At 52.0% G+C, this 17,665-nt stretch overlaps 1 protein-coding gene across 1 annotated transcript in view; it reads right to left on the bottom strand.

The window, feature by feature from the left end:
* Nucleotides 1-13,562, bottom strand: part of CACNA1E (calcium voltage-gated channel subunit alpha1 E) — a 118,200-nt gene extending 104,638 nt beyond the window's left edge. Inside the window, exons 1-2 of the mRNA XM_064664220.1 lie at nucleotides 13,455-13,562; nucleotides 6,593-7,025 (exon numbers count right to left, since the gene is read on the bottom strand). Coding sequence (XP_064520290.1) covers nucleotides 6,593-6,999 — 407 coding nt within the window. The 5' untranslated portion in view covers nucleotides 7,000-7,025; nucleotides 13,455-13,562. The remainder of the gene's footprint in view (nucleotides 1-6,592; nucleotides 7,026-13,454) is intronic.
* Between the last annotated feature and the right edge of the window lie 4,103 nt (nucleotides 13,563-17,665).

Here is a 17,665-nt window from a genome sequence, read left to right as displayed (position 1 = left end):
ATAGGGTTGCCTGGGAGAGGGGAAGAGGCTGAATTATTCCATGGGAGGGAAAGGATGAGGGTGCAAACGAGCACTGAATATCAGAAGTTTCACTGCTTGCACACTGCACTGAACCATGCTCACAGATGCTCTAACCAGAGGCTGCTAAAGCAGAGGGCTGTGCTGCCATCCAGAGGGATTTCAGCAGCCTGGAGAAACAGGCAGTGGAGCAGCCTGGAGTTCAGCTTCATGGCAAACACCAAGCCCTGCACCTGTGGAAGAACAACCTGGCTGGGGAGGAGCTTGGCAGGGAAAGCCTCGAGAGACCTCCTGGACACTGAGCTGACTCCTAGCCAGCCATGTGCTCTTCCAAAAAGGGGCCAACAGCCTCCTGGGTTGTGTTAGGCAAAGCCAGTGGGTTCAGGAGGTGACCCATCCCCTTTGTGCAGCCCTGGTGAGGTACATCCAGAGTGCTGTGCCCCCAGGACAGGAGACACAGACTTACTGGAGCAAATCCAGCAAAGGTGACTAAGGGAGAGAAGCTGGGAGAGCTGGGACTGCTCAACCTGGCTGGGAGAGGCTCAAAACAGATCTGATCAATGCATAAAATACCTGACAGTGCAAGAAGAAGGCAGGGCCAGGCTCCTCTCTGTGGCACCCAGTGACTGGACGAGAGGCAATGGGCACAAACAGCAGTAAAACAAACTCTGCTTACACATAGGAATAAACTTTTTCAGTGTGAGGGGTCAGTTTGGGTCAAGCTGCCCAGAGAGGTTTGGAGTCTCCAATCTTAGAGATACTCAAAACCCATCTGGACACAATCCTGGGCAGTCTGCCCTAGGTGGCCCTGCCTCCCAGAAATTCAGCATTTCTGAGCCATGGCCAGGCCAAGGGGGAAGCTCCCTCCGAAGGCTTGTTCCTGAGAAACACAAGCAGCCACGGTATGGTGCACAGCTTCAACATTGCCCCAAGATGTGCTAATAAAGCTTCCCAACACCTGCAGCTGAGATTCCAGCGAGGGAAGTAGGAACTGCCAGGACGTGGCGGCAAAACACAAGGCAGCTGCTCCTGAGCAGAGGCATCTGCTGGGAGCCACCTTGTCTTCCACATTCAGCAGCCAGCTCCTAAGGAGCCCAGCTCCCTGGAAGAGTGGGCTCTGCTGTGCAGGAAGGCTGGGACTGTCCCTGAAGTGCCCACCTCCCCGGCAGCCCTTGGGAGGCTTTGCAGTCACCTGAATTCATTCCGAGAGGGAATTCCTCCAGGGTGTGCCAGAAACCCAGACTTTGAGGCAGTTCAGTGAAAGATGCTGCTATTTCCGTGCTGTTGCCAGGATATTCAGTGGAACTCAGGTTCATCCCAGGTAAGAAAAGGAACTCCTCCCCAGGGATCCAAACCTTGGTCTGCACTAAAGGGAAGTAGGGAGAGCACAGGGAAGTCCAGGTCAGATACTTTTGGGAGGCATGCTTCCCTGCTGCTCAAGGCCAAGTTACCATGACAAAAGCCCTGTTTCAGTGTCCCCATTCCCAGTTTTAGCATATCCACAGTCCTTTCTTCCACCTGTATTACTCCTTGTGCAGGGTAAAACATAAGCAGAGAGAATCACCTTAACCAAGGCACTCATTAGGCTTTCAGAGAGGTTAATTGCTTTTCCCCGGGTTGCAGAGGACTTGCATAGGAATCATGGGTACAGCTACATAAAGGATGCTCCCAGCTACATCACCCCAGGATCACCTGCCACCAACATCTCAGGGTTTTCACCTGCAGAGCCCCCACAGCTCCTGAGCTGCCCCAACATTTCTGCCCAGCCCTCCCAAGCTCCTGGACACGTGGCAGCAGAAGTCTGAACAGGAGCCCATGGTGGAGAAGGACATGGTCAAGCTGCCTCTGACAGTTACTGACACTGCAAAAGTGCTGGAGAAAGAAAGTCATGTACCCACCCCCCAGGGCAGGGTCGGGAGGGAGACCTGAGGAGGGGTGACAGGCACTGGTGTCAGAGCTGAGACCTGGATGGGATGCTGGGACACCTTCTCCCTTCCCCGGCAGCACACACAGGGAGCAAGGGTTGCTGTTCCACAGATCCTCTCAACGCTGATGCTGCAGCCAAGGGCCAGTACCCTCCTCCAGCTCCTTGCCCCCAGAACAGCACAGAGCAGCCCCCAGAGAGCCCACTCGGGTGGGAGCAGGGCTGCTGCCCACAGCACAGCAGCTACACCCACTACATCAAACACCTCTCCCAAACCATGCCACAAAGCTACCTCGCATCAGTGGCAGCAACCCAGACCCACCTAGGGCTTGTCCCTTCCGTGCAGAGCCAAGGAGGGACAGGGTGGTGAGAGCTGAAACAGCTGCCAAAACAGCCCCAGCGCCCAGGGGCATTTCCCAGACAAGAGGCAGTGCCACCCCATGCACACTCCTGCCCTCTCCCCACCACTGCAGCCAATTAAACCCAGATGGTGCTGGGAAGCATCAATTGAGCTGCCAGCCCAACACACACCAAGGGGGCCCTTTGTCTCATTCAGCACGATTAAAAAAAAAAAAAATAAGGATTTAAAAAAAAAAAAAAAAAAAAAAGCCAGCTTCATTTGTAATCTGGGATGCAGAGCGTGCACATAACCAGACAGAGGCTGCCAAGTCATAAAAAGCCACTGAGATCTGTTAGCAACACCCTGTGCGTTTTCAGCTTGTTCTGTTCTCTCCCTGCTTCCCATAAAACGGCACAGAGGCAGAGCTGCAGTAACAACACGCTCCAGCCCAAAAGGCTCCCCACGGTCTGCACTGCAGGTACGGATCCGAGGGAGCAGCAGGAAGCTCTCCTATCCTGCAGCTCCGTGAACCAGATCGTACCCTGCAAGGGAGACCTCACAGACTCGTGGCATCAGAGGCATTAACTCAAAACAGGAGATCACTTCTAATTACCTTAATCTTTAGGATCACTGTCCTATGCTGTGGGCAGAGCGCATCTCTTCCCTGGGACACTGAAACCTGCCACCCATCACTCAGGTACTCCAGTGCTGAATTACAGCATCCCACCTTCACACTGTACCACCATCCTGGTGATTTCCCTCCAGCCTCCTCTGCTCCCATGCTCCCTGCCCGGCATCCGGGAATCAGGCTTTTCCATGCATCCTTGTTGCAGGTATCATTCCAAAATGAGAGCACAGCTTGCATTCCCCAAATATCATAAGCTAAGCTTAACAAATTCCCACGCACACTTGGTTTGTGGCCATGCAAAAGCAGGTTTGGGTCCTGTCCGCTTCCAATTCAGCTTGAAGGTTCTCTGGGATGTTCCCTGTGTGGCTCTGCCTGTCCTTACCATCAGCTAAGGAAGCAGCTGCTCAGCCCGGAGAAGCCACAGGAGGTTCCCCGTTTGCTTGTTTTGACAAGGAGCTTCTCTTTTGAGCTGTCTCTAAGCCAAACATTTACCCAAATGATGCTGCCAGACACACAGAGCAAAGACAGCAGCGATTCAGCCATGACCACTCCATGCAGCAGCACACCCAGCCTTGGAGCACGGCAGACCTCTCCATATACTTCCATCCCAGCACCTAAACAGAGGGATGGAGGGTGAGGCGTCAGGCTGGGACTCTGGAAAACAGGGTTTAGCGTTTGCCTTAGGCTTAAGTCCCTCAGACAAGAACCAGGTGGGCTGGTACATGCACCTTTCACCATAAAGTTAAAGCCTCCCACAGAGCCACTGCTCCACAGGCACTTAGACAGTGTTTGCTGTTCTCTGCCTCAGCTTACTCATAGAAAAAAAAATTTAAAAAAAGGAAAAAAACAACAGAAAAGAGAATTTTATCCTTCCTATTCTTATTCCACTTATGGGGTTGTTTCACTGGGAAAAGGCAGCAGAGGTGGAGTCTTGGTAAGGGTTGGACCTGCCAATGCTAGTAGAAAAAAAACCTTTGCTTCTCTTCCCTCACTGCAACCCAGATCAAGAGCAGCTAAACACCAACATCTGGCTGCACACCAGGAATGCCGCATCTGCAAAGACAGAGAGCTAATCCAGGGGAGCAGAGGTCTCGTGCAGCAGCAGAGAGGCACATGTTGCACTCTCTCCCTGTGCCCACCACACCACAGACCACCCAGCCAGAGCTGGCAAATAGGAGTACAAGGAGACTTCCTGCAAATATCCAGCCATTTTCCACATTCTTCATGTTCCATTTAATGTCCACTGCCAGTGGGGAAAACACCCCCCCCATTGCTCAGCAGAGCCAGACCGCCCAGGCGAGAGCCCCCAGGGTGATTCAAGGCATGTGAGATGAGCCCTTCTGAAAATTAAATCACAAGAAAATTGCATTATTACTAATAAAATTACGCACAAGGAAATTAATTTGCTTTTTCTCCCCCACATGCCATCCATCTTTTCCCAGAGAACATCCATGGTGCTAGGGTTACCAGACTGCACACCAGTCTGGGCTTTGGCAAAACTTTTGGGGAAAAGCCTCACTGGTTTATCCTAGAAAGACTGGTTTGGGTTGGAAGAGACCATAAAGACCATCTCATTCCAACTCCCTGCCATGGACTGGGACACCTTCCACCAGACCAAGTTGCTCAGAGCCCTGTCCAACCTAGTTTTGCACACTTCCAGGGATGGGGCAGCCACAGCTTCTCTGAGCAACCTGGGCCAGGGCCTCACCACCCTCACAGGGAAGAATTTCTTCCTAATCTTAAACCCATTCACTTTCAGTTTAAAGCCATTCTCCCTTGTTCTGTCACTACATGCCCTTAATCAAAAGTCCCTCTCACGGCATTTTTGAGTCTGATGTTAAAGCAGGAGCCTCTGGCATGCAGTTTTTGCAGGCTAAGGGGGTATCAGGGCACCTAAGTTTGGGAAAGGAACAGATCAAGCTCCCTGGTGCTCAGCAACTTCCCAAGAAGGGACCTGGCAGAGACAGGCAGTGGGGCTCTCAGGTCCTCAGTGGCACATGAGGTCTGCAAAGCCCAAGAGCTGCCATCGGTGCCAGAGCCCAGTGTCCACCCCACACCAGAGGCTTCCCACAAAACCACTGTGAAGTGGGATGAGATGACAACCCAAGCATCCAGGAGCTGGGAAATGCAAAGTTTGGACCCTACCAGCCTGGGGAAACATCCTATTAACCACATCGGGATGGCAACAGCCGGCACGGCCGCCCGTGTATTCCCAAGGTGTTAAAGACAGAAATACTGGGCTTTGTGTTTGAGTTACTGCTGGATGGAGCAACTGAGGGCAGCCAAAGGGGCACATCCCACGCAGTGTGAGTGGGAAGGGCTCCGGCTTCATCTCCCTGCCACCAAAGAGAGCTGTAGGATCCAGGCAGTTAATTAGCGAGCAGCCGTTCTAGGGACTCACTCCGCCAGCCGACAATTAACGAGGCCATCCCTCTGCTTCCTGCCCGGCCATGATTTATTCATCTGGCATCCCCGGTGGGATGCAAAAGATAACAAGGCACCGAGTGCTTGCCGAGCCCATATGTCAATTTATTTTCCCAGTGCGGGACTGCCTGAGTCACCGGCCAGGAGGTTCCCTGGGCACACAGGGATGAGCAAGGAGCTGAAGGGGCCAGGGAGAGCCTGCCTCAACACTGGGCTGCTCTCCAAAAAAAGCAGGAGCAGCCTCAGTGTTATCACAAGCTGTTTTATCATGGAAGCCATCCCAAAGAAACCTTACCAGCTTCACACTGACCTGGATCTCGCCAAAGCAACGTGCCACATCTAATTAATACAGGGGCTCCCAGCTCCTTCGGGTGTTTTATTAAACATTATTCCCCAGATGAAGTGCCTAAGGCAGGGAGCTGCTCTGGACCAGTGACACTGGAGCAGGATGTGCTGCAACAGCTTCTCCCAAGCAATTCTGCTGAGCAGACACAGGGAGGGGGAGCTTGTAATTTAAATGCAGGACTGAAGCACATGGCTGCAGCCTTGGTCACACAGTGAGTGCCAGGTGGGAGAGACTAATCCAGGACTTGGAGTCAGGGTTTTCTCACAGCACCAAGGCAAACTATGGGAATAACTTAATTAAAGGAAAATAGTAAGTAAAACCAGTGGGTTCTAGCTCTGCCAAGCACTTCTCTTCTGTTTTGTCAAGTTTGTTAATGTCTCCAACTTGCTCTGACTCAGACTTGAACACTTTTTGGAGCTAAATACAAACCATAGAATCATTTGGGTTGGAAAAGACATCTAAGATCATCAAGGCAACCATTAACCCAGCAATGCCAAGTCCCACTAAACCATGTCCCCAAGTGACGCATCTGTACAATGCCCTCGCAGCAGGGCACGAGCCACAGCAAAAGCAGGAAGCAATGACCCCAAACGCATCCAAAGCTCACTCGGCATCCAAGGAAAACTGTCTTGAGAACTTCCAAGTTTCCTCTACGTCCCTCGAACCACCTCACAACTTAGGGGACCTCCATCCAAAGTGCACCGTTTCCATGGAATGCCACCCTCCAGCTTGGAGTTGAGCAGCCCAGCTCAGGAGGAACAGGAGATGGAGCACAGTGGGTGGCAGCTGCACCACAGGGATGATGCCACCAACATGACACCCCCCAGACTCTCCTGCCAGCCCCAAAGAGGACAGGGAACGCTCCCACTCCCCCCGGCTGCCCACATGGGCTGGGGGCTCTCCGGTACTTACTCCCACTCCTTCCTCCGCGCCTGTGGCGTGCTCTGCATCTTGTGTGCCTCGTGTGCCTTGATAATGTCCCTCTGCTCGATCAGCCCGCCCCGCCGGCGCTTGATGACGTCTGGGCTCACGGGCACGTACTGGCCCAGCCCCAGGTCGAAGGCGCTGCCGGTGTCCGCGTCGGCATCCCGGGAGCGGGGTTCGTAGAGGGCGTCAAAGCTGGCAGCCCTCGAGACCAGGGCCTCGGCCAGGCCCTCGGGCTCCAGCAGGTTGCAGGACTGGGTGGTTTGCATCAAGCCGAGCCGGTGCTTTCGCCACGTCTCCTCCTCGGGCAGGGCCAGGACGTAGCGGGGGGAGGCACCGTCCAGCTCAGCCCCCCTGCCCGGCGCGCCCATGGAGCACGTGCCAAATCCCAGCATCTTGGGTGCTGTTGGGGCTCATCACTCTGGAGGGGAACACGACAGAGAGGACAGGCTCAGGGGTTTGCTCTGTTTGCACCACAATTCCCTCCCTTCCCCCCATGTCAACCAAAAGTCCCAGTTCTCCAGGGTTTGTTGGGTTAGACTGTCTCCAACCAGGCACAGCACACACATCACTGGGCCCCCAAGGTTAGGGCAAGGGGTACCACTGCCTGCCTTGGTGCTCTCCTCATCTCTCCCAAACTGGGCACCCCCGCACCTCTCGAACCTGCAGCTCTCTGACCCTGCAGCCAGCTCTCCCTGGAGCAGCAGAGCTTCCCGTAGATGAATCACAGCAAAGTTACAGGGGAGGAGCCTTGGGACACCCAGGTCAGATCACCCCTGCACTCCTTCCATTTGGTTGGGTTCTCTCTATGGGGCATGCCTGGCTGGATCATCCATATCCCACTCCAGCCCCACATTCATGGGATGACAGACAGGCAGAGACAGGCAGCACTTCATGAAGCTGGATGTGGAAATATCACTGTGACTTTGAGTCAGGAGCTACACATGGGAGCAAAAGGCACAGGAACACTGTCATGAACACCTTGCCATGTAATTCTCCTTTGCTAAGCAAAGTAGATGATGCCCTATAGACAGGAGATGCTTGTGTCTGAGAATCTACCCAAAGCCTTGTCATGGTGAAACACTGTATTCTCACTTTGGAATTGCTCCAGGAAGGCCTTTGCTCCATCAGTCCCTGAGATTCCTCTCCCAGTGTTTGCCTGTGATGGAGGTGAAAGAAGGGACAAGGGAGCTGGGGCTGTTGCCCCCTTCTTAACTACATCCCTGATACAGGAGAAAATAACCCAGCAAGGAAAAGGAGGATTTAAATCCCCCAATAATGCAGCAAACTGAGCACATCATCACTTTAACCCCTCCTCCAGAACAAACAGGGAGGTGAAAACAGAGGTTGGGATAAAGGTTGGGAAACAGCACACCATGAGAAAAAATAATATAGAAAAAAAAAAATCAGCAGTAACTGAGGGGACAACATAGAGCATGGCCCTTCATCCTCATCAAAATAAGCCTGACATCTCCCTGCTGCAGGGGAAGGAATGGACAGCCCAGGGGAGCATCCTATCTCCTTCAGGTCTGTGGTGATGCACTGTAAATAGAATGTATCTAAAATCACCCCCAAATTTAAACCTGCCCAGCCCAAGGGATACTCAGCCCTTGGCAAGCTCTCCAGAAAGGAAAAGGCAACTGCCAGCAAGAGCCTCAGCAAATTAATTAGCACATTGATAAGATGAGTTGGCTGCTCCACTGAAAGCTATAAACAGATCCTTCACTCCACTACTTTGCTTACCCATGCGACTTTTTTTAGGAGCATTAATTACTTTTTCAAGTCAGTTCTGGACACCTTTATAAGATCTCATTTTCCCCAACTTCTGCTTTTCCTTTTCATCTCACTGTGCTCGTTTTCAATCCTCCCTTGCTAAAGTTTAACTCCTTGTTTTACTCCAGGTTTCCTTGAGGCTTTTTTTCTTTTGTATTTCTGTTTTGGGTGGGTTTGTTTATTGTTTTTTTTTCTGTAGCTGGTGAGATTTTTGTTTTGTTTTTTTGTTTGGTTAGTGTTGTTTTGGTTTTATTTTTTTTTTCAAAGAACTGTTGTTCTGAGGCCCTGTTCCTTTCCTAAACATTTCCTTGGCAAGGACAGGAGACGTTCAGGCACACCAAGCATGAACACTCCAGGTTTCAGCGATGCTATGGCTGCAGCAGAGCCCTGAGGACAATTAGCCAAGAGCAAATGAGGACACAACCCAAGGGCAGGTCCAGCATCCACATGCTCTCCTCATGCCTACCAATGCACCTCCCACCAGGCTGGCTGCTCCAGGGACACTGGTGACTCCCAGGCTTGGAGACAAGCAGGAAAGCTCAAGCAGAGACCTCAAACGAAACACCGAGAAAGTTTGAGGAAATAAATAGAAATAATTAGCTTTGCCTCCGCCTCAGCAAACAGGGCTCACGCTGCCAGCGGAACAAGCCACGTTCCCTCTGGAGAAGTGACAAGGAGAGAAGGGAGGATGCCAGAACATTTTGTGAAGGGAAGCTGACGAGGCTTACGTGCTAACGAGGTGCTCGCGGGGTACCGAGCACCCGGCACCGGGGCATCCACCCGTCCTCTGGCCTCTGGTCCCCTCCTCACACGGAAAACAAACATGCTTTATTTCCACACTAAATCTGAATTGGTGGGGAATAAAACACCACGTTTGCTCATCACGTAATTTGGCTTCTGCGCTGTTTAAATGCCAGCCCTGCCTCTGTCAGCGGGAAACAACTCGGTTTGTGCAGGAAATGGACCGTGGACAGAGCTGGGACCACGGAGGCAGCCAGCAGCCCAACTTCCGTGCTGGGTTTGCTTAATAACATATAGCTTGAGTGCATATCACAGAACGGCCTGGGTTGCAAAAGACCTTGAAGATCATCTCATTCCAAACCCTCCGCTGTGGATTCCTTTTACTAGACCAGGTTGTTCAGAGCTCCATCTAACCTGGCTGTGAACACTTCCAGGGGTGAGGCAGCCACAATTTCTCTGGGGAATGTGTGCCAGTGGCTCACCACCCTCACAGGGAAGAATTCTTTCCCAATATCTAATCTAAATATACTCTCTTTTCAGTTTGAAGCCATTCTCCCCTTTGTCCTGTCACTCCATGCCTCTATAAATAGACTGTATCCATCTTTCTAATAGGCTCCCTTCAGGTATTGGTGCCTCTGAGCCCTTCCAGCTGCAAATCAGTCTTTTCCTGGGAATAAACCCAGCTGCCACACAGCTCCCTGGTAACAGCTGGACAGAATATGGCTTCACAGCTCCATTAATGACAGTTACTAGTTAAAAAAGCAAAGGAACATAGCATATCCACCTGTACAACCCCCCCTATAGTCCCACATGTGGTTTCCCACAGGTGACCCCAGCTCATAGTTGCTGTCCATATCCCTGGTCGCACGACTGGGATGCAGTAAGAGCTTAGGACAGACCTGCACAGGACTCCAAGCAGCCTCTGCCACCCCAGCCTCCACAGGACAGGGGGACATTACTGCCCAGCAATGGTACATTTGATGTACCATTGATAGAGGAGAGCTAAGGAACCGCTGTGCTGTGACACATCGCAGGCTTTCAACACCTGAAAATGAAGTCTCTACAGGCTCTTATCTCCCAAACTTCAGTCTCAAAGTAATAAAAGTCAGGAAATTTACTGTTTGCTCCTGCTGCGGAGAAATCATCCAGATAAAACCATGGCCACGGGGCCAAACTGAATTAGAGAGGGGATATTCACCTGCAAACACATGGGCACTTGTGCTTTCACCTGCACGGTTGCCGGGAGCAGAATGACACTCCCAGCTCAGCCCAGGGCATATCTGAGGACACAAACCACCCAGCTGTGTTGACACAGCTGGAGCTCAGCCCATCTAATGGGGATCTCATTAGAGAGACTGCATCCAGCATCCCTCCAGCCCCTCCTGCACAGGATTGCCGTGGCCAAACAGGGACAGAATAGTGAGCAGCTCTGGCCCCTTAGTCTGTACGTCAGTGTGGGCTGAAACGGGACACAAGCACCCAAAGGCAGCATCCCACCCCACAAAACACTGAGAAGAGCCTTTTCAAGCACCAGAGCACATGTGATGGAAGAAAAAAACAAACAGATCCTCTCTGCAGCATCCTCAAGAGGTGCTACACACTGCCAAGAGACCCAGCCCCATTATCCCAACCCCAGCCATGTGCCACAGCCAAGGAATGCAGCCCCAGCAGGCAGGAGGCCCTGGAATCTCACAACATACTTCATTTTTTTTCCTCTAGCAGCTGATTAACTAATAAAGAGCTGCTGTGAGAAGTGGGTTCCCAGCAGCACCACTGACCTACAAAGAGGAAATTCCTTTTAGGGGTTTTCTCTGCCTGTGTTTGTGTTATAATGGCAGCAATCATGTCTTTAGCCAAGTAACTGTGTATTACCATAATAAGTACACTCAGCACTTAAGGCACTGGGTGAGCTCTTTGCTTCCTTTATCTGAATAAACTTCACCAAAACCACTGGAGTTAAAGCAGAAAGGCTTAATGCTGTGCTGGTCCAGGGGGGGCTGATCTTCCCCAGGCAGCACAAGGGTCCAGCACCACAATGCTGAGCTCCAGCACTGCCATGAGCCCTGGGCGAGCAGGGAGGCAGGGATCCCTCCCTGGAGAGGGAGTAATGGACAAGCCCTGGCTACTGTATACTCAACAGACAACAAAGCTGCTGGAGTCCTCCAACCATGGTCCAACACCCCAGCAGGCTTCCCTGGGGATTTGGGGGATGATTTTGACAGCAGCACCAGAGCAAGATGCTGTTAAATATATATATAGAATTTATAAGATATTGTGTATATATATATATAAAATATAAACCTACATGAGAGCATCTAGGATGCTGCTCCCAAGCGTCTTGGGGACACCCCAAGCCAGGCAGGGGTTTTCTGCTTCACCAGCCCACAGGACATGTCTCCTTCCCAAACTTGGCTGTTCTCCCTGGGAACTCACATGCTTAGATATCCTGGCCTAGGTTCCATCCTTCTGGGGGCACAGGGATGCTCCAAATCCATCCCCTGCTGCCCCTTCCCTCCGACTCACTAACCTGCTTCTCCCAGGCCACGGGGGCCACTTGATTTTCAAGATGATCAAATGCCATCTGCCTCTCTGTGCTCAGCCACGCTTGCCCTGAGCTGCTAATTATTAGTCCTTGCTCAAGGGGAGGAGGAGAGCTCACGCAGAGTGGATCAGGAGAGCACTAAAGCTCGGAGTGCTCAGAAGAATTTCAGCGTGGGGCCCTTCCAAACAGAGACAGATGGGCTGCGAGAGTGGCTGATTCATCCTCGTGGCCTTTTCCTCTCCTGCCACGTGCACTTCCCCTCACAGTGGCATGGATGCCGTGGTGGGTGAGCCCTGCTTGGGTCAGCTCCGGACTCCTCCCCAGGTCCTGCAGCTTTTCTGGCTGGGTCTGTGCAGGGCACTGGCTGCAGGAGCCAGCTGGAGAGGGTGTTTTTTTCAGTTGAGTCATTTGATACCGGGGCAAAATTTGTTGGATCAAACCCTCCTCTCACAGCCCCCGCCACTGGCAGGTTTGCAGCAGCTCTGCTGGGAAGGATGGATCCCAGCATCCTTGGTACCCATGAGAGCCAGGGCTGCATCCTGTGCTTGGGAGCTTTGTATGACAACAGGAACAGAGAGACACTTAAGCAAGGTGGGGAAGAAAGCTAGAAAGGAGACATTTAAAGGCTCCTTGCACAGACTTAGTCCTACATTCAGCAGAAGGGGGAGGTGAGAGGATCAGGTCAAATGTCCCAACACAGGAGAGCCAGGGAAGGCAGCACCTCACACACCAGCATGTTCAGGGCAGAGGGACATGCTGAAATCAGAGACAGACCACTTGGCTCATTTCTTAAGAAACATTCATCACCCATTCATATCTAAAACTCACTATTTTTTAGGCCTTCACAGCTCCAAAACAACACAACAAAGACCCCTGGAACACCTACAAAGATCAGATAGAGGGAAGAGCACAGCTTAGAATACCCAGGGGCTGCTTCAGGCTGGGAGATGCTCTGGCACCAGACGTCAGACAACCTTTTGTCTGGGAAACAGCTTTTGTTCTGCCATGCCAGGGTTTTTACAGCTGGAGTGACGCTCCAGCAGCAGAGCCCACTCCTCAGGGCTCGGCACTGCTTCCTGGGAAAAGCTGCACTGAGTCCAGATGGAGCCAGGCTGCTGCTCAGGCCCCATCCCAACAAGGAGGCATCTCTGAGTCCAGCGAGACCTCAGTGAGTGTAAGGGCTCACCTGTGCCAGCAGTGGGGTAGCACAGCCCTGGATACAAGAGCCCTTCTTCAGAGCACCACTCCCAGGGGAATCAGCTTTAGGAATATCAAAACATGAAATTATCTCATCTCTCCTCTAAGATCAACTGTTAAACAACCCCATTATTACTTATATAAATAAATGTACATCAAATAAATCAGCCCTCCATCTCCATCACGGAGAGCTGGGAGAGACAGAGACTACCAGGCAGTGAGCCCCAGCCCTGGGGACACTTTCAATGCGTGGGGAGGCAAGGCACTGCTGGGGTGGCACTGGGAGACAGGGCTCTATCTGGCCTGACACAGGGGTAGCACAAGGCATGGACAGCAGGGTGTCACAGTGATTGGGAACACCCATCCTGACAAACAATCCAATGCCCAAATTTCTTCCAGCAGCACCTTTGAGACAGTCTCATCTCATCACCTCTTCTCCTGCATCCCTCGCTGCAGGGCAGGCAGGTGTCTCTGCAGCTCAAGGCAACGCACCCCTCATCACACATCCATCACGTCTACAACCTGCCACCCCCAATTCCAGCCCCACACTAGTAACCCAGATCCCCAGGAAGGCAGAGGAAATGCAGACAGACAGACCTGAGGGGGTGTGTTCCATCAGCCGTGGGCAGGGATGGGGGATGTGGGACAACGCCTGGCACAGCTCAGTGTTCCCCTTCAAGCTCTTCCATCCAGCAGGGCCAAGGGGAGAGATATTGCTCCAGTGGGAACCGCTCTGCAAACAGCACGGACCAAGCTTGGCAACAGAAATAACCCAGGATGGAAAAGCAAGCGTGATTTGTGCAACAGCAGCATCCAGAACCCAGCAGTGCTTTAAGTTGTACGTAGCCAGGGAGCGCGTCCTTAGGAGTTTGCTTTCCAAAGAAGGGCAGAGCCAGGACTTCTTAAGATAATTTCCAGGCCACCCTCCAGGAATTAACTCTGCTCCTGCACAAGAGCATAGGCTGTCATGCCTATGGAGTTACACTGCCCTTCTCCCTCCACTCCCACAACAAGGAGGTTCTCCTTGGAAAAGCCCAACGACCCTTCTGACTGCTTGTCATTCCCCAAAATGCAGAGCAGGCAGCCAGAGACAACGTAAAGCACACCTATGGAAACTGCCCCCAGCTCATGGTCCTTAAAACTGTCCCCTCACCCACCCATGGGCAGGGGGAGAGTGACATCTCCATGTCCCAGCCCACCATTCCCGAAATATTTGGCGATCCAAGAGCCAGTGCACACGGGCAGTCATGGACAGAGCCCCACCACCCCGAGGAAAGCCTGAATTTACACTTCATTTAGCACACAGCAGCAGCAGTGCTGGCTCTGCACGTCACACCTCGGCTGCTCCCGCACCCAAGGAATGGGAAGATGGGAAGCAGTGCTGCCAAGCCTGGTAACTCAGCCTGAGCTGGCACATTTCAAAAGGGAACAAGTGGCCCCAAGTGACATCAGGGTTCAGCATCAGTCCCCATCTGCCTCAGTCCAAAAGCAGCTGAAGAATTGCCAAGGTATAGAGAGGAACAGGAGTTGCCAGCACGAGCCAGGATGTGTTAGAAGTTGCTGTGCAACAGAGAAAGAAAATGCTTTTAAAAATAAATAGAGCAGATTCTGGGATGCACTGCTGGCAGAAGGCAGCCAGCCCTGGCTCCTCGCTCCAGAGCACCTGAAATACAGCAGCAGCAGAAGAAAGGGCTGAGAACAGGGCATTGCTGCTGATGTAGGACATCAGAAACCCAGGTCAGCTTGAAACCAGAGATGTAAAGAGGATTTGATGTAGATAGAGAAGGAAAAACATGGAGCCACGCATGAAGCACTCAGGTCCTTCTGGGCACTGCTCTGGGAAAAGTTTGTACCCCCACGTCAAGGCAGGCTGAACATACGTGGCCCCAAGATCACAGAATCGTGGAATGGGTTGGGTTGGAAGGCACTTGAAAGCTGATTTGGTTCCAATACCACTTGCCATGGTCAGGGACACCTTCCACCAGACCAGGTTGCTCAGAGCCCCATCCAGCCTGGCCTTGAACACTTCCAGGGATGGGGCAGCCACAGCTTCTCTGGGCAACCTGTTCCAGTGTCTCACCACCTCAGTTTCTTCCCACCAGCTAATCTAACCTGCCCTCTGTCAGTTTGAAGCCATTTCCCCTTGTCCTGTCAACTCCAGGCCCTTGTTGAAAGCCCCTCTCCAGCCCTCTTGTAGCCCCTTCAGGCACTGGAAAGGGCTCTAAGGTCTCCCCAGAGCCTTCCCCTCTCCAGGCTGAACCCCAGCTCTCTCAGACAGTTTTCATAGGAGAGGTGGCCATGAGACCCAGGAGCTGCTCAGTCTGGGTTCCCAAAAGGGTTGTCCTGGGTCTGAGCAGCACTCCATGCATCACCAGCACACATCCCAGTTCTGGCTTCATGCTCCAACTTTCAGCTTCTCCAAAAACACCTGTGTTAGCCAGGAGCTGCCTGCTGGGATGTGGCAGGAAGGTCTCACACACACAGCTTGGACTACAGCAATGCAGGAGGATGGCATCCTGTGGCCACAAAATTAATGTTTAGCCTGGCAAAGCCAGGGAGAACAAGTTCTCATTTCCAGCAGTGCCTTCACTGAGGTGACTCACAAACCACATCGTGTGTCACTGCTTAATAGACCCGCAAAGGTAATTTTACCATCATGCAAACATCAGATTCCTGGCACAAGGAGTCACAGCACCCCTGAGAGGGTAAAACAAAGGGATGCTGTAAAGGTGAGAGACAGCAGGCTTTATTCTTCTTTGACTTCTGTTCCCATTATGTAGAAAGACTCAGCAAAAAGGTCTTCTTGTTTGTGCAAAAATGAAGACAATCTCTTGCGCAAATTGCACGGTGAAGAAGGGAAGGGGATAGAGAATAAGTCTACCCTGCCATGCTGGGGGAAGAAATTCTTCCCTGTGAGGGTTGTGAGGCCCTGGCAGAGGTTGCCCAGAGAGGCTGTGGATGTCCCATCCCTGGAAATGTTCAAGGCCAGGCTGGATGGGGCTCAGAGCAACGTGGTCTAGTGGAAGGTGACCCTGCCCATAGCAGGGGGAGTGGAACAAGATGATCTTTAAGGTCCCTTCCAACCCAAACCATTCCAGTATTATATGAAGATCATGCTATCCCAGCAGCTACAGCCACAAGGACAGGGCAGAGCCCCAAATCACTGGTAAACAGACCAAAACCTTCCTGATTCCACCCTAAAGGAGGAAAAACAGTTTTTCCTTTTGCTCCTTCATGCAGGTCTTCCATAACCAGTCCCTGTTCACCCTACACACTGCAGAGAACTGACTGGATTTGCTTTATCTTATCCTTTTACCTTATCCTGGCTTGAGCAGGGTTGGGACAAATGGATAACAAAAAGGAATTTCTTGCTTGTTAACATCACAGATGCACCAATCAGGCCCTGAGGACCTTTCAGCAAGCAACCAGCTTCCCTGCTGATTAGGAAAGCATGTCCCAGGACACTCGGCTGCTCAGGGGCAAAAGCCTGGACCAGCCACTCTCCTTCCTCCCATTCCACACCTGTCCCTGTCATCCTCAGCCACTCCAAGCTGCCACACACCCCCCCAGAGCTCATCCTCCAAGGCCAGTTTCTCCCTGGGGAGACAGGAGCAAAACAAATAAATGTTACTGTAGAGCTAAAAAGAACCTTTCAGCAATCCTGCTTTTTTCCACCAGGACTAATAACCTGGCTCAGCAAGCACCGAGTCCTCACCTCCCACCCAACGCACACACTCCCAGGAAGTCTCAGAGGCCTCTCTCCTGCCCAGGGGAGATCACCAAGACCCTCAGGAAAACTTGCCTGCTTTCTTCTGGCTCCCAAAGACAGCTATACTAGTGGACTAAGGACTGGTGGGCTAAGCCAGCCAAGGCATGAACACAATCACTTCTCTAAGATGCCAAGAGATGGGTTTGAGCTTCTGGAAACCATCCAGGCAAGAGGACAGGCACAAAGCATGGCATCTTTGGGCATTGCTCTTTTGGATAACACCCAGCTGGACTCCAGCCACTGTGAGTGGCCTCCTCTCCCTCCAGCAACACAGGAATGCCCCTAATTCCCAGTGCCAATTCCCCCTCCAAACCACAGCCACAGTGGTGCTGATCGCCCACCGTCTGCCTTGCTTCCTTCCTTACAGCCAGTAATTCCAGCACCTCCCTTTGGACCAAAGCCACTGCCTTGTCGTTGGGCTCCCTCTCCTCTTCAAAATGTTTCTTCTTACCAGGAGAGCTCATCCAGCTCCGCTTTCCCTTCTTTTATCCGTTTGCTACAATTGCTGGCATCGAGCCCCGATTGCCTTCCCTCCTTCTCCTCTTTATTTGTGGCACTATTTCATCTCTGCTGTTTCATCCCTCTGAAGCACGTTTCACGGAATAATTTACACCAAAGCAACCTTCCTGCCAGATAGCTGCTTTGTGGGACACTTAAGCACGGTGAAAATGAGCTCAAATTAAGGATGAGACTAATTCACAGAGAAGAGGAGGGCAGGCACAGCCAGGAATAACAGCCAAGCCCCAATCTCCAAGCTCTGTGCTGCTGATAGCTGGAGCCTGGGAAGATCCAGGAGGAAAAGAGCAACATACATCCCACAAAATATAAATAATGGTGTGAGAAATAAGATGCACACCAGTCCAGCCCAGCATCCTCCACAGTCCTGGCTGAGCAGTCAGTCCAGGTGTGGAGCTAGAAGGAGCTTTGCTCCAACCCAAGCCGACTGCTCCACTCATCAGCCCCATCTCCCTACTAAAATGATGCCCAAAGGCTCAATTAGCTCATGACAATTTACTCATGAAATTGTCCCTTTTACAGC

Source organism: Pseudopipra pipra, chromosome 9, assembly GCF_036250125.1.
Source record: "Pseudopipra pipra isolate bDixPip1 chromosome 9, bDixPip1.hap1, whole genome shotgun sequence".
Taxonomy (NCBI): Eukaryota; Metazoa; Chordata; class Aves; order Passeriformes; family Pipridae; genus Pseudopipra; species Pseudopipra pipra.
The sequence above is the reverse complement of the archived record's forward strand: the minus strand, read 5'-3'. Positions and strand labels throughout refer to the sequence as shown.